Here is a 23504-nt window from a genome sequence, read left to right on the forward strand (position 1 = left end):
ACAGAATGCAGAATAACAGAGTTAGAAGGGACCTTGGAGGTCATCTAGTCCAACCACCTGCTGGAGCGGGAGACCCTATCCCATTCCAGACCATTGGCTGTCCAATCTCTTCTTAAAAGCCTCCAGTGATGGAGCACCCACAACTTCTAGAGACAAGCCGTTCCTCTGATTAATTACCAAAGTGACAAAGTTGGAAGGGACCTCGGAGGTCTTCTAGTCCAACCCCCCTCTACCATTTCAGACAGTCTCTTCTTGAAAACCTCCAGTGATGGGGCACCCACAACTTCTGGTGGCAAGCTGTTCCACTGGTTCATTGTCCTCAATGTCAGGAAATTCCTCCTTAGTTCCAAATTGTTTCTCTCCTTGATTAGTTTCCATCCGTTGCTTCTTCTCCTGCCTTCGGGCGCTTTGGAGAATAGCTTGACTCCCTCTTCTTTGGGGCAGCCCCTCAAATACTGGAACGCTGCTATCATGTCCCCCCTATTTCTTCTTTTCTTTAGGCTAGTCCAGGGGTAGGCAACCTCGGCTCTTTTATGACTCATGGACTTCAACTCCCAGAATTCCTGAGCCAGCATGAGGGAAACTTTGGCCCCTTCGTGAGTCGTGGAGTTCAACTCCCAGAATTCCTGAGCCAGCATGAGGGAAACTTTGGCCCCTTCATGACTTGTGGACTTCAACTCCCAGAATTCCTGAGCCAGCATGAGGGAAACTTTGGCCCCTTCATGACTCGTGAAATTCAACTCCCAGAATTCCTGAGGCGGCCACGCTGAGGGGAAAGGGAGAGGTTTCCAAGCTGAGCCATGCTGGCTCAGGAATTCTGGGAGTTGAAGTCCACAAGTTATAAAAGAGCCAAGGTTGCCTACCCCTGGGCTAGTCAAACCCAAGTCCTGCAGCCATTCTTCGTATGTTTTAGCCTCCAGGCCTTGGATCATCCTAGTTGCTCATTCATTTTTCTTAATGAAAAATATTCGTGGCTTGAGTGGATTTTTTTTTTGCAACGGCTGTTTATGAGATAAACTATTATTACAGGTAGTCCTCAACTTAAGATTGATCACTTAGTGACCATTTGAAGTTACGCTGGACCACGGAATCGGGACCTTTAACCTGGATTTGTACTCTAGGCCACCAGCCTTTTCCAGCCCCTGCAGTCATGTGACCTCAGCAACCAGGCCACGCGTATGACCACATGCGGTGCTCAGGGTCACGTGACCGCGATATATTTCACTTTTTGGCCAGAAACCTGAATTTACTTCCGACGTCTGGCGAAACACGCCCCATAACGAACAATGGGTTCGCTTACTGATGTCGGTGTTCGCTTAACGGCCCCCCGCAAAAAAGTCATAAAATTAGAGGAAGTCGTATGGTGTCCCATTTTATGACCGTCATGACTTTCAAACGAAATTGGCTCAGTTTTGGTCGTAAGTCAAGGACTTAATTCCTTAATTCTTGGTGGTTTCCATTTGACGTTCTTTTCCGGCTTTCCCTGACAATACGAAGTAAAATCGAGCCACCCATTAAAGAGATTATAAAGAGATTATAAAACGCTTCATCCCGCTAACGCATCGCCTGGCCATCGGCCAGCCCCTCAGGCCAAGTCCGAAACTGGGCACAACTTAATCCGTGGCCAGAGAAAAGTGTATTTGTTCAAATCAGGAGGACAAATTTGCCAGTCGCTTCTAGCTTTTCCTTGTTCCCTTTTCAAAGGATCTGCATTCGGCCTCCATTAAACATAATGGAGAATATTCTATTCAGTGGAGGTTTAGTTCTCCTGGGGGGTTTGGGCATCAAGGGGGAAAAGGGAAGTTCAGCAAAGGTTTCCTCTCCCAATTTGGCTTCTTGAATATAATAATAATAATAATAATAATAATAATAATAATAATAATAATAATAATAACAACAACAACAACAACAACAACAACAACAACAACAACAACTCGTGGACTTCAACTCCCAGCACGGCTCAGCTTGGAAACCTCTCCCTTTCCCCTCAGCATGGCTGGCTCAGGAATTCTGGGAGTTGAAGTCCACGAGTCATGAGGGGGGCCATAATTCCCCCATGCTGGCTCAGGAATTCTGGGAGTTGAAGTCCACGAGTCATGAGGGAGCCATAGTTCCCCCATGCTGGCTCAGGAATTCTGGAAGTCCACGAGTCATGAGGGGGCCATAGTTCCCCCATGCTGGCTCAGGAATTCTGGAAGTCCATGAGGGAGCCATAGTTCCCCCATGCTGGCTCAGGAATTCTGGGAGTTGAAGTCCACGAGTCATGAAGGGGGCCATAGTTCCCCCATGCTGGCTCAGGAATTCTGGGAGTTGAAGTCCACGAGTCATGAAGGGGGCCATAGTTCGCCCATGCTGGCTCAGGAATTCTGGGAGTTGAAGTCCACGAGTCATAAAAGAGCCAAGGTTGCCTACCCCTGCCCTATACCATTTCAGCCAAGTGGCTATTTTAAAAGTGGAGGGGACACTGTGGGGTCCTTGGTGCTCTCTCTCTCTTTTATTAATTTTCTATTGTTACAATTCAGCAGTGCTTAATGAACAACGTGTGGTCTGGGTTAATTTTTTGCTTAGTAATAGAAGTTGAATTCTTACTCTCTATCTCGTTTGCCCAGCCATTAGTAAAATAAGTTCCGTGTCTGAAAATATTCTGTGTCTTCTTTCTCTTTGATTCTCAATGTAAGTCTGTCCATTTCAGCACAGTCCAGTATTTTCTTAATTCTCTCTTCATCCAATGGTGGGTTGTTGGTTTTTTTTTCATGTTTCCAGTCCTCTCTGAGTCTGGTGGTTTTCTTGCAGACTTTTCATGACTCAACTGGGTGACATCATCAGTGCGGGAAGGGAGAGGGGTTTGAGGAAAGGAGGAGGAGGAGGAGGAGGAGGAGGAGGAGGAGGAGGAGGAGGAAAAAGAAAAAAAAGGAGGAGAAAATGGAGGGGAGGAGAAGGAAGAGGAGAAGGAAGAGGAAGAAAATAGGAAAAAATGGAGGAGGAAGAGGAGGAAGAGAAAGGAGGAGGGGGGGAAGAAGGAGGAGGAGGAGAACAGTAGACTCCGTGGTGCTGTCCGAACTTTTCTTCCAGATGTTTCCTTATCCAATAAGGCCACGTCGTCAAGGCCAATCAGGAGCGGGCTTTGCTCTCCATTTACCTTCTCGTGGCTTGAGTGGATTTGGTGGTTCCTCGAACCCTGAGCTTCAGCTATTCTCTTCCGTCAGTAAAAGGACCCCTTGTACTAACGGGGCCCTGCTACGCTGCAGCCACTGCGTGCATTTCTATGCCAAGCGTATATGATGCCACACCTCAACACCGGGTATAGCATCCTAGAGTCAGACAAAGCCTCTTGAGGCCATCTAGCCCAACCCCTTTGAAGGCTTCTAATGCAGGACCTCTCTGGGTAATGGACCGCCCTGTCCAGCTGCTCTGCCTGCGGGGGTACCAAGTTTCATGATTGGTTAAAGCTACAAGGAAGCCAATTCAGGTTGGACATCAGGAGGGACACCCTGGCTATATGCTCTGTTAGCCAGTGGAACAGGCTGCCACATGAAAGGAGGAATTTCCCCCTTTATCCGAGTCTTCAGAGGCTGGATGGTGCTAGAGCAGGGGTCTCCAACCAGCCGTGGCTGGCTGAGGAATTCTGGGAGTTGAAGTCCACAAGTCGTAAAGTGGCCAAGGTTGGAGAGCCCTGCGCTGGAGGATCCAGCCCTGAGCAGGGGGTTGGACTAGCTGACCTCTCAGGCCCCTTCCCACCCTGACTGTTGAATAAAAATAACCAGCATCTTTCTAAAAAAAAAATATGAGTTCAAAGGCGGTGCAAGCCTTCCCCTCGACTCTAACCCAAGGCAAAGGGGGGCTCCTTCCCCAGCACCCCGCTCCTCGTCCTGCCCAGAGACTCACTGTGGGGAATTCCTCCCCCCCCTCTCCTTCTGCCCCCCCCCCAGACACCCGCCAAGGCTTCTGCTTCATCGAGGTGCTCCAGACGCTCTGCCAGATGTCAGCCACCAACCGGCAGCAGGTCACCAAGTCCGAATGCTGCTGCAACGGAGGGCGAGGCTGGGGGCCCCAGTGCGAACCCTGCCCCTTTCTGGGCACGGCCCAGTACAAGAAGATGTGTCCCCACGGGCCGGGCTACATGACGGATGGGAGAGGTGAGTGGTTACGCCTGTCGCGCCCGGGTCTTCCTCCTCTTAGATGCCCCCCCCCCGTTATTTGGCTAGTGCTAAGATTCAGGGGACCAGCTGAAAAGAGAGAGAGAGGGAAAGGAGAGAAAGAAAGGGAGAGAGAGAGAGACAGGAAAGAGAAAGAAAGAAAGAAAGAAAGAAAGAAAGAAAGAAAGAAAGAAAGAAAGAAAGAAAGAAAGAAAGAAAGAAAGAAAGAAAGAAAGAAGAGAAAGAAGAGAAAGAAAGAGTGTAGGAAAGAGAAAGAAAGAAAGAAAGAAAGAAAGAAAGAAAGAAAGAAAGAAAGAAAGAAAGAAAGAAAGAAAGAAAGAAAGAAAGAAAGAAAGAAAGAAAGAAAGAAAGAAAAGCAGGGAGAGAGAAAGAGAAAAAAAGGAAAGAAGGAGGAAGGAAGGGGAAAGAAAGGGAGGGAAAGAGGGTCGGAAGGAGGGAAAGAAAGAGAGAGAGAGAAAGAGAGAGAGAGAAAGATGAGAGCAAAGCTCCCTGTGGACAAAGAGGCAGATTTCAGTTCTCTTAAAATGAGACCCAAGCCCAGGTGGGTCCTCTCCCTTTAAAAGAGCCTTGGTGGAGCAGTGGGCTAATGCCTCCTTAAGTAACACCAGCTGCCTGCAATTAGTGCAGGTTCCAGTCCCACCAGGCTCAAGGTTGACTCAGCCTTCCATCCTTCCCAGGTAGGTAAAATGAGGACCCAGATTGTTGGGGGCAATTAAGCTGACTTTGTAATAATGCCGCTTGGGGGTGTGTGTGAAAGCCCTAATAAGCAGGCATATACATAGAATGAAGGCTACTGCTAAGCTTGTAAGCCGCCCTGAGTCTTCGGAGAAGGGCGGGATATAAATGGAATTAAAGTAAAAAATAAATAAATAAAATAAAATAAAAGTGGGAGGGGCCGCATGCAGTATTTCAGCAGGCTTGTATGCTTCATTCAGTTACATATTGTTTGTGGAATAAATAATTTAATAAAATAGCCTCATCATTTCCTCCTAGTAATCAGCATAAGCTTAATCTCAGCAAAAATAAATAATAATAATAATAAATTAATGTGTTTTCCAAAAAGGCCAGAACAATTTCTTTTTTAATTTTAATTTAATTTTTTAATTTTTTTTTAATTTTAATTCCATTTATATCCCGCCCTTCTCCGAAGACTCAGGGCGGCTTACAAGCTTAGCAATAGCCTTCATTCTATGTATATGCCTGCTTATTAGGGCTTTCCCCCCCCCCAAGCGGCATTATTACAAAGTCAGCTTAATTGCCCCCAACAATCTGGGTCCTCATTTTACCTACCTGGGAAGGATGGAAGGCTGAGTCAACCTTGAGCCTGGTGGGACTCGAACCTGCACTAATTTAAAGACTTGTTGCTGTTTTTAATATCCTCAGGCATCTGTCTCCAAATTCACACAACTGAACCCTTTTTTAAAATAAAAGTGTACTATAATTTCATATTAGATAAAAAAATACTTCTATTAACCTTGGCATGAAGTTATGTAAGTATAAAAATGACTTCCGCTAACCTGACCGACATGAGGCCGTGCAACTAACCCCTACGAAGCTGCTTGCTGTTAGGAGGAGTTTCCCGCAATTCTATCACCTCTTGGTGACAACTCCCTTGTAATGCGGCACTTTCTTGATTCCTCTGGGGTGGGGGGAGCTGCCGGGCCTGCCACCCGCACCCATCGAGGCCGGGGGAGGCTGTTGGTCTTGCTGTACTCAATGGAGGATTTCCCCCCCCCCTTTGTCAATTCCCCCCCCCAAAAAAATCCGGGCAGACATCGACGAATGCAAAGTGCTTCCCAAGCTTTGCCACCACGGCCAGTGCGTCAACACGGTGGGCTCCTTCCGCTGCCACTGCGACCTCGGCTACACCCTGGACATCAGCGGGACCCTCTGCCAGGGTAAGGACCCCCTCCCTCGGCCAGGCCGGGTCCCCTCTCCTCCCTCCCTTTCTTTCTTTCTTTCTTTCTTTCTTTCTTTCTTTCTTTCTTTCTTTCTTTCTTTCTTCCTTCTCTCCCCTCCTCCTTCTTTCTTTCATTCTTCCTTCTTTCCTTTCTTTCATTCTTCCTTTCTCCCTCCCTTTCTTTCATTCTTTCTTCCTTCCTTTCCTCTTTCCTTTCTTGTTTTCTTCCTTCCTCCCTTCCTTCTTCTTTCTTTCATTCATCCTTCCTTCCTCTTTCTTTCATTCTTTCTCCCTCCCTTCCTTCCTTCCTTCCTTCCTCCTTCTTTCATTCATTCTTCTTTCTTTCCTTTCTTTCTGCCTTCCATCCTCCCTCCCTTTCTTTCTTTCATTGTTTCTTCCTTCCCTTCTGTCCTCCCTCCCTTCCCATTATCTTCCTTCCCCTCTCCATCCCTCTTTCTGTCATTTTCCCTCCCTCCCTCCCTCCCTCCCTTGCTCTACAGCGGAGCATCCAGTGAAAGTGGGGAAGACCCCCCCCAACCAGGCTTAACCCCCCCCTCCCTCCCAGAGTCACTAAGACTACAAACGGCTCACTTAGTGACCCTTCAGATTTTACAACAGCACTGAAAAACAGCGACTTACGATTGCTTTTTCACCCTTTACGACCGTTGCCGCCGCCTCCCGGTCACCTGAGTGACATTCGGTCTCTTGGCCACCGACTTGCCTTTATGACGGTCGCACAGCATCTTCCCGTGTGTGTGTGTGTGTGTGTGTGTGTGTGTGTGTGGTTTCCTGCCTTCCCCTTTTGCGACCTTCTGACCAGCACAGTCAACGGCTTCCTCGCTTAACAACTGCAGCGTTTCCCATAACGACGGCGGCCCGGAGAAAAGCCACAGGACGGGGCCAAAGGGTCTTGCTTAGCGACAGAAATTGGGGGCTGCGTTGGGGTTCGCAAGGCCACCGGTGGGAGGAGACCCCCCCCGGGAGACTCGCTCTTCCTCCCCTTCTCCAACCTTTCTCCCCCCCCCCCAACTCAGACCTGGACGAATGCAGCCAGTCGCCCAAACCCTGCAACTTCCTCTGCAAGAATTCGGAGGGCAGCTTCCAGTGTTCCTGCCCCCGGGGCTACATCCTGCAGGAGGACGCCAAGACTTGCAAAGGTCAGCAAGACCCGGGGGAGGGGCGCGGGGGGGCGCGGGGCGGGCAAGGGAGGCCAGGGCCCCGTGCTTTCAGGAGCCCCATCTTGGCAAGTCCGGCTCTGGCTCCTCACCTTCTCCGAACGGAGTCTCCCATCTCTGCCCGCCTTGATCCTGAGGTTTGTCCCCCCCCCAAAAAAACCCCAATCTTTCAGTGCCTTTTCAAGAGAGAACAAGAGCTAAAGGATATTTAGAGTATGTTTCCTCGACCTTAGCGGCCGGAAGATGGTGGACTTCAACTCCCAGAATCCCCCAGGCAGCAGCCATCTTCCAGGGCAGGGGAAGATGACTCATGGACTTCAACTCCCAGAATTCCTGAGCCAGCCAAGCGGGCCTGGACTGACTACGATTTTTAATTAGGCTTTTTATTGGGTTAAATTGTTTTGTAATTTTGTATTTATTGTTTAATTCTCTTTTAAATTTTTTACTCTATGTTTTTTTAATTTTTATTGTTGTTAGCCGCCCTGGGAGAAAGGCGGCATATAAATTTAATGAAATAAATGAAATGAAAATGAATGAAAGCATAGGATAGGACTATAGAATAACTTTATTGTCACTTTAAATGTACACCAATCAGCATATATTACAATGAGATTTGGTGGCATACAGCTCTCAAAAGGTAACCACCTCCGATATACAGTGCATAAACATGGCAAAAAAAATAAAATAAATTACGCATATACCCATATAAACACACACGTGTGTTTTTAGAGGGATATTTAAGAGCAAACAGAGCATGTGCTGGCTGGGCAATTCTGGGAGTTGAAGTCCACCCAGCTTAGAGTCGCCAAGGTTGAGAAACTCTGGCCGGATGCAGAAAACTACAAACCCTTCGGAGTCAACTGGGGGACCTCCAGACGTTTGCAGCGAAGTTGCCACCTGGACAGTCCACAAACCAGTTGTTATTCATGACAGGGGGAAAATAAGAATTGGCAAAGAAAAAATTAGGGGAATTGGGGTTGAAAGAAAGAAAGGAAAGAAAGGAAAGAAAGAAAAAGAAAGAAAGAAAGAAAGAAAGAAAGAAAGAAAGAAAGAAAGAAAGAAAGAAAGAAAGAAAGAAAGAAAGAAAGAAAGAAAGAAAGAGGAAGGAAGGAAAGAAAGAAAGAAAGAAAGAAAGAAAGAAAGAAAGAAAGAAAGAAAGAAAGAAAGAAAGAAAGAAAGAAAGAAAGAAAGAAAGAAAGAAGAAAGAAAGAAAGAAAGAAAGAAAGAAAGAAAGAAAGAAAGAAAGAAAAAGAAAAGAAAGAAAGAAAGAAAAAGGAAGGAAGGAAGAAAGAAAGAAAGAAAAGGAAAGAATGAAAAAGAAAGAAAGGGAAGGAAAGAAAGAAAAAGAAAAGGAAGGAAGGAAAGAAAGAAAGAAGGAAGGAAAAAGAAAGGAAAGAAAGAAGGAAAGAAAGAAAGAAGGAAAGAAAGAAAGAAAGAAAGAAAGAAAGAAAGAAAGAAAGAAAGAAAGAAAGAAAGAAAGAAAGAAAGCCTCTTCTCCCTCCCACAATCTCTAGGGTCTTTTAGCCCGCCCACCCCCCCCCACCCCAACCTGGCAGGTAAAATTCTTCTTAAAACATTTTGACGAAGGGATTGGGCCACCGTTTGCCTGAAACGGCCTAGGCTCGCCTGTCTGAGCAGGGGGTTGGGCTAGATGACCTGCCAGGTCCCTTCCAATTCTCGCTTTTTACCTCGGCGCCCCAGATTTGGACGAGTGTTCCACGAAGCAGCACAACTGCCAGTTCCTCTGCGTGAACGTCATTGGGGGGTTCAACTGCAAGTGCCCCCCGGGATTTACCCAGCACCATTCCTCCTGCATCGGTGAGTTATCCGTTCCGTATCTTTTAGGGGCCGGTTCCCAAAAAACCACAGAATCCGGAGGGGGGGGAGGATTTTTTTTGTATGGGATGTGTTTGGATCTTAAGCCAGGATTAAAAAAAAAGATTCATCGGGGATGGTTTGTGAGTGCAGCATTTGGTGAGAAACCCCGGATGCTCCGCGTTGCGGTCGTCTGTTTAATTTTGTGAAAGTTATTTTAAAGTGGTGTGTATTTTTTTCCTCCTTCCTCAGAAGAGAAAAAAAAGTCTTCTGCCAATTAGAGATGATCCTTGACGTAGAACCATTTGTTTAGTGACCGGTCAAAGTTACAACGGCATTTTAAAAAGTGACTTAGAGTCTCTCCTCACACTTACGACCGTTTCAGACCGTCCGTTCACGGGGATCACACGGCCCCATGATCAAAATTCGGGCGCGGGGCAATGGATGTGTAATTTAAGATTGGTCGCAACGTCCTGAGGTGGGGAAGGGGGAGAAATCATGTGATCCACCTTTGCGACCGTCCCGGCTTCTGACAAGCAACGTCGCTGGGGAAAGCCAGATTCACTTAGTGACCATGTGATTTGCCAAACAACAGCAGTGCTTGCTTGACAACCCCAGTAAAACCGGTCGTAGAGTCAGATGCAATTCACTTGCTTAGCAATGGAAATTCTTGTTCCCGTTGTTGTCGTAAGTGGAGGACCACCTGTATTGTGATTGCACGACTGCAAAATAGGGTCCTCCCTATGGCTGAAGCTGCCCTCTGGCCTTTAGCGCCGGGTGCGAACTCAGCCGCAACATTTATTGAGTCATCCAATGTTTTACACCGCCCGTCTCAGCTAAGTGACTCTGGGCAAGTTAACAACAAGTTTACAACACGGTCCCCACCTTCCCCAAAAAACAGGCGGCCTAGGAAAGCATTTGTTTGGAAAAATAGGTCTTTCTAGCAAGCGAGCCAAGCCGCAAACTGCCCAGAGATGTCTTCCACCATGCAGTTGGTTCCGTGCCTGCCCTTTCCAACCCCTGCTGGCGTTTGTGTGTGCCTTCTCCGTAGAATCGCTCGTTTCCTTTCCTTTTTTGATCTCCCCTCTAGACAACAACGAGTGCACTGCCCAGCCCACCCTCTGCGGGTTAAAAGGACAATGTCTGAACACCCCTGGCAGTTACAACTGCGAGTGCCAGAAGGGGTTTGTTCTGGATAACTCTGGAAGCAGTTGTGAAGGTGGGTGTCTGATCTGCACCCGTTTCTCTCTCTCTCTCTCTCTCTCTCTCTCTCTCTCTCTCTCTCTCTCTCTCTCTCTCTCTCTCTGTGTGTGTGTGTGTGTGTGTGTGTGTGTGTGTGTGTGTGTGTGTGAAGGGGACAGGGTGGAACACGGGTGTCCGGGATCGTAGTTTACAAGATGTTCTCCAAAGCGCCTGAAGGCAGGACAAGAAGCGATGGATGGAAACTGATCAAGGAGAGAGTAGCAAGCTACAATTTAGGAGAAACTTAACTGACAGTGAGGACACTTAACCATTGGAACAGCTTGCTACCAGAAGTTGTGAATGCTGCAACACTGGAAGCTTGTAAGAAGAGACTGGACACACCTTTGTCTGAGATGGTCTAGGGCAGGGGTAGGCAACCTCGGCTCTTTTATGACTCATGGACTTGTGCCGAGGTTGCCTAACCCTGGTCTAGGCCCCTTCCTGCCTGAGCAGGGGGTTGGACTAGATGACCTCCAAGGTCCCTTCCAGCTCTGTTCTAATTGCAAATAATGGAAAGGTATCTGTGGCACAGAGCAAACACAACAGCGATGGGCTCCCGTATCTTTTGCACAGACGTGGACGAGTGCGACGGAAACCACCGGTGCCAGCACGGTTGTCAGAACGTGCTCGGGGGATACCGCTGCGGCTGCCCCCAAGGCTACATCCAGCACTACCAGTGGAACCAGTGCGTGGGTGAGTGGATCTTGCCAGACTTGCAGCCTGGGTTTTGCAGTACTGTTGCGCTGGCTAATTTCAATTATTTCCTTGTCTCACTTTCCTCACTGGGGTCCAGCAGCATGGGCCTTCACATGCTTGCAACACGGGTTTTGTAGTACTGCTGCACTGGCTAAATTGAACGATCCTCCTTGTCTCCTGGGATCTGCATTTATGACAGTTGGCAGTCATAAACCATGATTTTTTTCCCATGTTTTTTTCCCCAGTATCTTTTTTTTAAAAAAAAAATTCCCGGATCCTGGCAGCAAAGAAACGAAACCAAACCAAATCCAGCCATTGGCTGCTCCCTTAATAACCACTGTGTTCACTTAACAACCCCCGTGTCTGCTTAATGACCATTGCAAAAAGGGTTGTAAAATCAGGCAAAGGTGGCAGAGTACGTAACCCGAGTAAGGACTGCCACGGCTGTAATCGCAAGTGAAGGCCGTGTTCAAATAACTTGAAAGGTTCGAATCACGGAGCAGTTTTAGCCCACCGTGGTAGAACCGGCCGGCCACTTGAGATCAAAGATGGCCGAAGGAAAACGCTTGGCCCCAGGACCTTTGCCAGGTTGCTGGCTGACTTGAGAAGGGAAAGAGGGGTCTCCACCACAGCCCTGCGGAGAGATGCCGAGGGTGTGCAGGGAAACACGAGCGCCTGCAGGACAGTCGGGATGGGATCCTGGCTGAAAGGGGCAGGATTTGGAATAGCCCCCTCCCTCCCCTGCGAGGGAGAGGAACGGTTATAACATTTTTGAGATATACATATATAAAACTCCTCCTCCTCCCACTCCTTCTCCTCCCACTTCTCCTCCTCCTCCCACTTTTCCTCCTCCCACTTCTCCTCTACTACTACTACTACTACTACTCTACCACTACTCCCACTTCTCCTCCCACTTCTCTTCCTCCTCCCACTCCTCCTCCTCTTCTCCTCCTCCTCCTCCTCCCACTTTTCCTCCTCCCACTTCTCCTCTACTACTACTACTACTCTACTACTACTACTCCCACTTCTCCTCCTCCCACTCCTCCTCCTCCCACTCCTCCTCCTCTACTACTCCCACTTCTCCTCCTCCCACTTCTTACTACTACTCTACTACTACTACTCCCACTTCTCCTCCTCCCACTCCTCCTCCTTCCACTCCTCCTCCTCCTCCCACTTCTCCTCTCCTCCTCCTCCTCCTACTACTATTTTTCCTCCTCACTTCTCTACTACTACTACTACTCTACTACTACTACTACCACTTCTCCTCCTTCTCCCACTCCTCCTCCTCCTCCCACTTCTCCTCTCCTCCTACTACTACTACTACTATTTTTCCTCCTCACTTCTCTACTACTACTACTCTACTCCTCCCCCTCCCACTTCTCCTCCTACTCCTACTCCCACTCCTCCTCTCACTCCTCCTCCTCCCACTTCTCCTCCTCTCCTTAAACTCACTCCCTTCTAAAACAGATAATTTTACCTAGCTGGGTAATGAAACGTCTGCAAGAAAACTCACCAAGCTCTCCTCCTCCTCCTCCTCCTCCTCCTCCTCCTCCTCCTCCTCCTCCTCCTCCTCCTCCTCCTCCTCCTCCTCCTCCTCCTCCTCCTCTCCTTAAACCCACTGCCTTCTAATACTGGTAAGGTTACCTAGCTGGGTAGTAAAACAGAGCTCAGAGAGCATCAAGGACCCAGGATTGGTCCATAGCACTTTAGGGGCAGTCGGGGAACTCCGGGGGCTGAGCCCCGGTAAGTAGCCCTCCTCCCCTTCTTCTTGCTCCAGATGAGAACGAGTGCTCCAGCTCAGCGGTCTGCGGTTCGGCCTCCTGCTACAACACGCTGGGAAGCTTCAAGTGTGTCTGCCCCTCTGGCTTCGACTTCGACCAGGCCCTGGGGGGCTGCCAGGACGTGAACGAGTGCGCCGCCGGAGGAAGCCCCTGCAGCTACGGATGCTCCAACACCGAGGGGGGCTACCTTTGCGGCTGCCCCACCGGCTATTTCCGGGCGGGACAAGGGTAAGGCTCTCCCTTTCTCCCCCGTGGCCTTTCCGTACGGCAGCTGTGAGAGAGCGGGCTGCTGGTGACGACGCAGGGATTCTAGGCTGAGCCCTCGTTTAACTCCGCCTCCAGTTTCTGCCGCTCTGTCTCCACCACGGCCAGCAGCTCCACTCCAGCTCCCCACCCCTGATTCGTGTCTTTGTACTCCCCCCACCCCCCAGGCACTGTGTCTCAGGACTTGGGTTCACCAAGGAAAGCTATTTCTCGGCCCCCCCAGAAGAGGACGAGGAGAACCTGCTGTCTCCCGAAGCCTGTTACGAGTGCAAGATCAACGGATACCCCAAGAGAGGCCGCCAGCGGCGCAGCGTGAACGGCACCCAGGCCCGCCAGGTATGCCCTTGGGAAAAAGGGGGATGCTTTCAAGAGGTCCCCCCCCAACCTTAGCAGTGGCGCCTTTACTGGGGTCTTGGTAAATTATTATTGTGCTTTATTTTCTCTCCAGCTGTTCTACGGCGTTGCTCACATCATCAGGGTACCCGTGTGGAGGGACAAAAAACTCAGGGTGGCAGTGAATGAAACCCCCCCCCCCTTTTTTTTTTTACCTGCATACACAACACCTATAAAAGCAGGGCAGGGCTTTGATCGCAGGGCAGTCACCAGCATTTTGATCTTTTTTGGCCTCCCCTGTAACTGCTACTGAAGCTGTATTCCTCTTTCTTGGCAAGAATGGAATGGAACGGAACAGAACAGAACAGAACAGAACAGAACAGAACAGAACAGAACAGAACAGAACAGAATAGAATAGAATAGAATAGAATAGAATAGAATAGAATAGAATAGAATAGAATAGAATATAGGAATAAAACAGAATGGAACAGAACAGAATAATAGAATAGAATACAATGGAATGGAACGGAACAGAACAGAACAGAATAGAAAATAGGAATACAACAGAACAGAACAGAACAGAACAGAACAGAACAGAATAGAATAGAATAGAATAGAATAGAACAGAATGCAGAATAGAACAGAACAGAATAGGATAGAATAGAAACAAGAGTTGGAAGTGACCCTGGAGGTCATCTAGTCCAACCCCCTCCTCAGGCAGGAAAGCTTATACCATTTCAGTCAAATGGCTGTCCAATCTCTTCTTAAAAACTTCCAGTGTTGGAGCATTCACCACTTCTGGAGGCTTGTTTTCTGGCGTGTTGGCTATACTCCTGCCACTTTGGTGTCATCAGCAGATTTCATGAGTTCCCCTTCTCTTCTCTCATCTAAGTAATTTGCGAACATATTGCCCTGACTACAAAGCCCATCTGCTCAGTCTCCATTTCTGGGTTGGGCTTTTTCAACTTTGACATTTTTCTTTGTGCCCTCTCAGTTGAGGTTTGAGCCTAAGGGCCGAAGACGGAGCCTTGGGGTACCCTGCTGCTTCCTTCCTGCCACTACCAGGCCTTTGTCCTTGCCAAATTATATATATATATATATATATATATATATATATATATATATATATATATATATATATATATATATATATATATATATATATATATATATATATATATATATATATATATATATATATATATATATATATATATATATATATATATATATATATATATATATATATATATATATATATATATATATATATATATATAATTCAGAATACACTTGCTTAACAAACATTGAATGCTTAACAAACATTTAACACATATCTTCCTTGCTTCTCAGCTAACAGAGAGACAGAGAGAGAGCCTGTGGCCTAGGGGTTAAAACAACTGCTTAAGACGCAGTCAGCCCAGGTTTGAATCTCAGAAGGGTATGGCTGACTGATGAGAACAAATAAGTTTGAAATGATCATATCGGTCTCCCTTTATTCTTTGTTAGAAAGCCAAACAAAATTTACACACACACACACATATATATATAAACATCCTGAGCTTGACCCCCCCTCTCCCATTTTGCCTTCGGCAGGATCCGGGGCTCAGCTTGGCCAGCATCGACGTCGAGGCGCCCCTGGTGTTCGCCTTGAACCTTTCAGACCTGGGACGGAAGACCCACATCCTGGAGCTGCTTCCCGCCGTGGAGCCGCTGGAGAAGCACATCCGCTACGTGATCGCGCAGGGCAACCGGGACGCCCACTTCCACATCCAGCAGAAAGAGGGGCTGAGCTACCTGCACCTGGGCCACAAGCCGGCCGGCCCCGGGACCTACCTGCTGGAGATCGTCAGCGTGCCCGTCTCCCGCCCGCGAGAACTGCAGAAACTGGAGCCCGGCAAGGAACGCAACTCCGCGGCCAGAGAGATGGGCCACGCCCTGAAGATGAAGCTGCAGCTTCACCTCTTTTAACCCCGTCTCAAGAGACCCCCACCCGCCCAAAAAATAATAACCTGGGCCCAGGCTGTACCCCGCTCCATTCGGACCCTCCCCGGCCCAAAGGGTCCCCTGCAGCTCTTCCAGCGTCCGCCCTCCGCCACCGGGGGGCTGGAAGGAGGGGGACAGTCCGGGATCCGGACCACAGCCCTCCTCTTGACCCCAGCCCAGTGTTTGGGTTCCTCTGCCCCCCACTTCTCCTCTCTGCCCTGCTGCCTTCCAGGAGTCTAGGAGTCACTGTTGGGGAGCTCCAGAGGGCCCCCCCTGAGTCTTTCCGCTGGACCGTCTCCATTTCGTCTTTCCTGTGTTTTTCCTCGCCCCCTTCCGCTTTTAAGCCCTCCCCCCCCCCCCGCTTTCACGGCTGACGCGTCGAAGTCTGGCATCCAGGGGCCGAACCGAAGGAAAACCTTTTGGCTCCAAGAACACCTCCCCAGGTTTCCTCTCCGGCGCGGGGCCACCGCATGCCTTGAACTCAGGACAGCCAGGCCCTCTTCTTTGTCCTCTGGCAGAGAAGAGCCGGCAATCTTGTGCCCGGGTGTGTGCGTGGGTGTGTGCTAAGATGGCATCGGCCACCGTGCAATTGAAGCCTGCCTCTTTTCAACCCCCCCCCAAAAGGCGGGGGTGTCGTTCTTGACTTTTTTGACCCCTCCCCTGCAGACCCCAAGATGGCAGGCTTGTTAAAGCAATCATTCTGGAGAGAGAGAGTGGAGGTCTCCTCTGTTTAATGCCGATGCCAAGTCTGGACTCCGCTAACTAAAGCAGCAGGGATGCGCCTTAAACATTAAGTGGAACGATCGTCTCTCGAAGTCCAAAGGAACAGATGCTCTTATTCAGAGGAGGGAGGGGGGCTGTAGCCTTGCTGGCAGGTGAGGGGGGGGCAAGCAGCCTGGAGGGTGGGCAGGTGGGGGGAATCGGTCTGCTATGCTAGCCAAAAAATACTTGAAAACGTAAGCTTGAAATAGGAGCTCCATGTTCGCTCTGGGACGTTTTAGCCAGCAGCGTCCCCCAAAACCCACCTTACCTAACTTGCGTTTCGGGAGGGGGGGGCGGGAAATGAAGTGCTTCGCTTTCCTTGTAAATCTTCCCCCAAAGCCCCAGAGGTTACGTCTCCCCAAGAGAACAACTGAACAATTAGGCTTGCTCTGGAGGAATAAGGAATAACAGAGTCGGAAGGGTACCTTGGAGGTCATCTAGCCCAACCCCCCTGGCGAAGCAGGAGACCCTTTACCATCTCAGACGAGTGGCTGTCCAGCCTCTTCTTAAAAATCTCCAGGCATTTCTGGTGGCGAGCCGTTCCACAGGTTGATTGTCCTCCCTGTCAGGAAGTTTCTCCTTAATTCCAGGTTTGCTTCTCTCTTTGATCGGTTTCCAACCGTCGTTTCTCGTCCTGCCCTCTGGTGCTTCGGGTGAATAACGTGACCCCCCCTCCTCTTTATGGCAGCCCCTCAGATACTGGAAGGCTGCTATCGTGTCCCCCCCACCCACCCACCCCCGCTTAATCCTTCCCTTCGTTAGACCAGACGTGCCCAGTTCCTGCAAAGTCATGTCCTTAGAATCTGGGTTCACAAGGCACAGGAAAAACAACCCAAAATGATGGTTTGCCTTATTAGCCGGCGTGTTGTGTGAACTCAGCCAGCCCTTGACCCCCGCGCCGGCATGAGGCTTTGTGAACCCTGGTTGGGGTGCAAGGAGGAAAGCAAGTCGGAAAGCGAACGAGGCTTGAAGCAGGCCAAGTCGCGGGAAGCTCAAACATCCCGATTAAAAGTTTGCCCCCCCCCAGGCCTTGAAATGGCTGCCCACCCCACCCCACCCCCGTCCCACTGTCCGGCAGGCCAGGAGCAAAACGGGCTCCGGAGTCAGGCTGAATCGCCAGATGATGGAGCCCAACAGGTGGCACTTCGAGTTACAGCGGTTCGTCTAGTGACCGCTCAAACTAACAACAGCCCTGGAAAAAGCAAACAACTTTTTTTCACACTTAACGACCGTCTCAGCATTCCCCTGTGGTCACGTGATCCAAATTCGGCAACCAATTCACATTTCTGACGGTCGCAGCGTCCCCGCGGGTTCAACCGACGCGCAAAATCGGCGGGGAAAGCCAGATTCACTTAACAACCGTGTTATTGACTCAGCACGGCTGTTAAGTGAATTGTCAGCTTAGCTGGTTAATAGTTTAGTTAAGTGATTAACAGCAACCTCTGCGATCTGCTTAACAACGGCAGCCAGGAAGGCCGTAAAGTGGGTCAAAGCCCACTCGGCCAGTGTCTCCCTTAGCAACAGACATAAGTGAAAGACCCCCCGTGTCTTTATTTTGCGTCGCTTTGGCAGAAAAGGAAATGTTTCTGTTTTTCAGAGAAAGGGCCCCCCCCCGGGTGGAAAAAGCGGCTAATATATTTTCATAGGGATAAAAAAGGGGCACCAAGAATATCCTCACACCCCCCCAATAAAAGAGGGGTGTGAATTTGGTGAACCACCACAAACAAACAGGGATTCAACCGCATTTCCAAAGGAGGCAACCGTCGTGGGGCCATTCCTTTAACACGGAGTCCTCGGCCTCGTTTAGTGACCATTCAAGTCGGCAACGGCGCTGAAAAAAGCGAGTTGCGGCCGTTTTTCACACAATCCCCTGCAGCTTGGCCAGGGCGCAACCCGTTTGGGGGGAAGCGGCTTCGCTTAACAGCCGTCTTACTAACTCACCAGCTCCAGAGATTCGCTTAACGACCCCCGGCGAGAAAGGGCGTAAAACAGGGCAAAACTGACTTGGCCACTTAGCAGCCCCAGCGACTCACTTAAGAGCCGTGGCAAGCGCGGCCCCAGTAAAAGGGGACAAAACATGCCTAGCAAAACGTCTCCCTTAGCAACAGGCGCTCCTTGCGGTCGTAAGCCGGGGACTACCTTGTCAGCAGCCGAGTTGGAAGGGTGCCAACGGGGACCAGGTGATCCCCGGGATGCTGGGACCATTAGGCCGGTTGCTGAGCGCCTGGATTTTGATCCCATGAGCACGGGGATGCTACAACGGTCGTTAAGAGTGAAAAAACGCCCCCCCCCTTTTTTTTTTTCCTTCAGTGCGTCCTTCAAACGGTCAGTAAAAGAACGGTCGTAAGTCGCGGACAGCTTGTACTCCCCAGCACTCAACTCAGAGCGTATCCCAAAGGCGGCAGAAAGAGAGGATAAGGGAAGGTCAGCGGGGTGTGTGTGTGTGTGTGTGTGTGTGTGTGTGTGTGTGTGTACCCTGCAAGGAAGGCCAACTGCTTTATTAGGTGGAGGGGCAACCGTGAGAGCGAATTTTCCAAAGAGCCCCCCCCCCAGATAAGGAAGCAAGCCAGGCTTCGACCGCACGTGCGGCACGTAAATGCAGTGGGGAGGGGGCTGGGCTGGATGACCTCAGAGGGCCCTTCCCGTTCTCTCGAAGGCAAAACTCCACGTTTGGGTGCAGCGCTCCCATCCCATGCCAAAGACGACTTCGGTCTCCCCTGGGGCGCTGCACTCTTTGCCCGCCCCCCCCACCCCAAATCTCAGGCCATTTTGTCCGGGGGGGGTCTCTGAAGATGCCTAGAGAGGCATCGGAAATCGGTGCTAGCCAGCCTTCTTCCTCCTCCTCCTCCTCCTCACCCCCCAAATATCCAAGGGGGGAGTCTGAAAACTTGAAGCATCACCTCCTCCTGTCCCAGCTGATCCTCACGGGGGGGGCAGAAGCAGCTCCCCCCCCTTGTCATTGCTGACTTAAAATGTCTTCCTTTTCCTTCTCTTTTATTAATAATGGTGACGATAATGATAATAACCCAGTAGTGAAGATTTGGGCCAGGGTCTGCAAGGGGGGGGGCATGTGGGATTTGAAACCCCCCCCCCATTTACCAGGGCGCGGAGCTGCAAGGCGGTGCCCTCCGGTTCAACGTGGCCGTGGGCTTCCTTGTGGGGAGGGTCACTTCGGCCACTCGGGTCTTGCCCCTTTTCGGTTTGTGTCACGAGCGACGGCGGCAATAAAGTTATTTTGGGTTAAATTTGGCGGGCTCCGTCTGGTTTTATCGGAGGCCGGCTTAAAGCGCCCCCCCTCCCCTTTAAGCACACACGTTGTGCATTTGTGTAGCCCTCCCAGCGATGCCAACTACCGGCGGTCCTTAACCTGCAGCCACAATTGCGATCGGGAGGCCCGTCGCTAAGCGAGGCGATTTATCTCGCTTCATCGCCACCCGGTTGAGCAACGGGCATTACGTGAGGCACGCCAGATTTGGTGACCTTCCTTGCCAGGGTGGTTAAGCGAATCACACGGTCGTTAAGCAAATCTGGCTTTCCCCCCTTGGACTTCGTTGGAAAGTTGCAGATGACCATTGCATGACACACACACAGCCCCGGGATGCCAATCACTTTGACCGCTGGTCGTAAGTGTGAGGATTGATCGTTTTTTCCCAGGCTGTTTGGACTTTGAATTTCTGCTCGTGTGCTGCAGCCATCTTTCCTGGGAGGGTTTAATCATTTCCGTAAAATGTCCGTGGAGATTCTCCATCATCCGGGTCAAGGTTGTTCCAAAGGAGCTTTGTCACGAGGCAACAGGAGGATCTTCAGCCAACACAACACAGGCGCAACACTTCAAACCCACAAACACACCAAGGCAGAAGCTTGCCCACCCCAAGGACGAAACACCCAGACGCAAACTGAGCAACGTGGCGTGTGCAGTACAGTGCAGGGAGACCGTGCAGATCTCTGCACTGGGGAAACGAAACAACCGCTTCACAAACGCTTGGCGCAACGGAGGAGAACCAACCCATCGGGAGCAGAGTCAGCAACCCGTCTGCCTTTACAGGACAAAGGCCGCTCTTGCGAAGGCAGCAAAGTCCACATTCTGGACAGAGAGGACCGGTGGCTTGAGAGGGGGGTCCAAGAGGCCGGCTAGGTCAAAATTGAACGGTCCTCTCTCAACGGGGGGTGGGTGGGATACGACACCGTCAATCTGTACAACATGGTCCTTTCGGCAATTCCAAGGAGGCTCCACCCGCATTTGCACCCTTCAGGTGACCTCGAGGACACAAACCTCCAGGTGGCCTCAACGGCTCTCTACAAGGATGCAAATGACCTGCAGTCTGAAAGGAGTATAAATCCTTCCATTTCCCCACCATCTGGTCAGAGCCGAAGAAGCTTCTGGGAGGAGAAGCGAAACGTCTTCAAAGGAAAAACGAGTAAGTCCTGGGGCAAAAAAGCACCTTTGGGACATTCCCGTCAAAGCGTAGAGCCCAATTCATCTGGAGGCTTTTGCTTGGCAGCCCGTTTGGATGGAGATCAAGGTGGGTGGTTGCCCAATACAGGCAGTCCTGAACTTACGACCGTTTGCTTCGTGACGGTGCGAAGCGCCAAAGGAACCCACCTGGACCGACCTGACTGCGTTTCGCGCGCTTGGCAACCAAGCAGTCTTGTGTTCTCGTTTTATGAGTTTCTCCGAAAAACGGCATTGGCTTCCAGATTTGGGTGAAACCCCCCCACACACACACACACACCAAAACATTGGTTTGCTTAGCGACCGTGGCATTCGCTTAATGACCGTGGTGATTCCCTTAGTGACCCGTGCAAAGTCAGATTGTAAAAATCGGGTGGGCCCCGTCGCCGACTCGTTATACAGAAAGAAGCACTCAGACGCCCATTCCTGTTTTGGAACCTGCAAGGGCTTCTAAATGTCAGAATGGGTCTCCTAACCGGGTCTTTCCCCCCCCTTCCCACCCCCAAGGATCAAAGGGGAGGCACCCCCAACTGACCAAGAAGGATTAACCAGCATCCGGGATGACGCATTTCTAGACAGCGAGAGGCAGAGACCGATCTTAGCAACAAAAGACAGCTTTATTTGGGGGGGCCCCCAGAAGGAGGGAGGGGGCCCCTTACAGACAGGATGACACAAATGAGACCCCCCACCCAAAACCCAGTGGCTCAGCCCAGCCTCTCCCACAAAGGACGGGCTACTGTTCCAGCTCATTTGCAAAGGGAGGGTGTCTGCGGAACTCCCTGCCACAAGTCCAGGGAGGGAACGCCACGTCTCTTCTCCTCCACCCCCCACTAGACAAAGTGACCGTTGTGGCCTCCTCCTCCCCCACCACCACCCTGATCTCCAAGATGGCGTCCAGCCTTCGCAGACCCTGAGCTGTAGGAGGACCGCAGGAACCCCAACGCTAGCATCAAGCCTCCAGTCCTCATGGCTGCAAACCAAGATCTTCGGAAGTTATTGTACACAGCGCAGCCTCCCATCTTGCTGGACTTCACTGGACCCCGACAGCTTCGTTGCGGCGCTCTCTGGATGAGCTGGACTACAACTCCCATCCTCCACAGGCACGTGGTTTGGGTAGCCGCTTCTTTCTGGGGCTTCCAGGCCTGTGTTTTGCAGAGCTTCAGATGTTAGGGGGACAGGAAACTGGGTGTTTGGGGGGACACACTGATTCATCTACGGAAAAAGGCCACTGCTGGGTTGACACCCCTTCCTCCTGAGCCCCATCACTGGGGGGGGAGAAAGGGGCTTTCAGGATGTTCGTTTCCCCCCCCCAAAAAAAATAAACTCTGCATGTTCAGAGGCACTCTACCCCTTCTTTTTCTGCACAAAGGGCCTGAACCCACCAAAGGCGCCCAACAGCAAAGTCAGTGCACTGGCCCCACAACCGTTTGGGGGAGGGGGGTCTGCCTGGGTCACCTGCAGCCCCCCCCAATACTGCTCCCCCCACATGGGTTGGACTCTAAGGCCCAGAATGCCCAGCCTGTAGGGCTGGAGTGACCCAAGATAGGAGGAGAATGTTCCACCCCCCCTGGACTCAGGTGGCCATCCACATCTTCCCCCCAGCCAAGAGGTGTGTGGGGGGGTGTCTCTTCCTGGTCAGGTCTCCTAAATTCATTATTTTCTCTTCCCCCCCCCAGCTTTACTCTCTTGCACCTCATCCCCCCAGTGCCAAAACTGGATTCTTCCCCCCTCCCCCCAGTTAAAATAGTATTTCTGAACCTTAGCAACGTTTCTAGATGTCTGGACTTAGAAACAGGGCCTGGTCTGTCTGCATTAGAATCAGAATCAGAATATTCTATTCCAGAACAGACCTGGAAGGGACCTTGGAGGTCTTCTAGTCCAGCCCCCTGCTCAAGCAGGAGAACCTTTACCATTTCAGACAAGTGACTGTCTAGTAGTGTCTCTTCTTAAAAATCTCCTGTGATGGAGCACCCACGATTTCTGGTGGCAAGCCATTCCACTAGTGCAGGGGTAGGCAACCTCGGCTCTTTTATGACTCATGGACTTCAACTCCCAGAATTCCTGAGCCAGCTTGGCTGGCTCAGGAATTCTGGGAGTTGAAGTCCATGAGTCATAAAAGAGCCGAGGTTGCCTACCCCTGCACTAGTGAATTGTCCTCACTGTCGTTTCTCCTTAATTCCAGGTTGCTTCTCTCCTTGGTCAGTTTCCAATCATTGTTTCTTGTCTTGCCTTCAGGCGCTTTGGAGAATAAGTTGACACACCCCCCCCTCTTCTTTGTGGCAGCCCCTTAGATACTAGAATGCTGCTATCCTGTCCCCCCTATTTCTTCTTTTCTTTAGACTGGCCAAATCCAAGTCCCGCAGCCGTTCTTCCTATCTTTTAGTCTCCAGTCTCCTTTGATCATCTTAGTTGCTCTTCTCTGAGTTTTTTTCCCAAACTCTCAACATCTTTTTTGTGACGCGGTCACCAAAATTGGCTGGAGTATTCCAGGTGTGGCCTACACTAGGGTTTTATAAAGCGGTACTAATACTTCGCGTGATCTTGATTCTACGCCTCTGCTTTATGCAACCCAGGATTGTGTTGGCTTTTTTGGCCGCTGCTGCACACGGCTGGCTCACGGTTAAGCGATCGTCCACTAGGACTCCGAGGTCCCTCTCACAGTGGCTGATTTTAAGCCCAGTCTCGCCTAATCCGTACTTAAACCTTGGGTTTTTCCTGCCTACATGTAAAACCTTGCTTTTTTCCATGCTGGCTGGGGAATTCTGGGAGTTGACGTCCAGCCTCTTTAAAACGGCCAAGGTTTAGAATTACTGGTTTAACGCCACTAAAGCTGCTTTTTAATCCCCACCTTTGGCTCCCGAAAGCATTAATCTCTTTATTAACCCTCCTTCTCACCATTATTACTACTAATCAACGTAATTAATGAATCGTTACGGGGCT

General features: G+C 50.3%; 2 protein-coding genes across 2 annotated transcripts in view; both read left to right on the forward strand.

Moving 5' to 3' along the window:
* FBN3 (fibrillin 3) overlaps positions 1–15334 on the forward strand; it is a gene marked incomplete at both ends in the record, with an annotated part of 201276 nt that extends 185942 nt beyond the window's left edge. The window contains 9 exons of the mRNA XM_081314809.1: positions 3930–4136; positions 5930–6055; positions 7092–7214; positions 8934–9050; positions 10138–10266; positions 10863–10982; positions 12763–12994; positions 13198–13366; positions 14960–15334. Coding sequence (XP_081170935.1) covers positions 3930–4136; positions 5930–6055; positions 7092–7214; positions 8934–9050; positions 10138–10266; positions 10863–10982; positions 12763–12994; positions 13198–13366; positions 14960–15334 — 1598 coding nt within the window. The remainder of the gene's footprint in view (positions 1–3929; positions 4137–5929; positions 6056–7091; positions 7215–8933; positions 9051–10137; positions 10267–10862; positions 10983–12762; positions 12995–13197; positions 13367–14959) is intronic.
* Positions 1–23504, forward strand: part of LOC308677033 (nicotinamide riboside kinase 2-like) — an 828951-nt gene that overhangs the window by 57382 nt on the left and 748065 nt on the right. The window lies entirely within an intron of this gene.

The sequence above is a fragment of the Vipera berus genome (genome assembly GCF_964194415.1).
Source record: "Vipera berus genome assembly, chromosome: 1".
NCBI classification, from domain to species: domain Eukaryota; kingdom Metazoa; phylum Chordata; class Lepidosauria; order Squamata; family Viperidae; genus Vipera; species Vipera berus.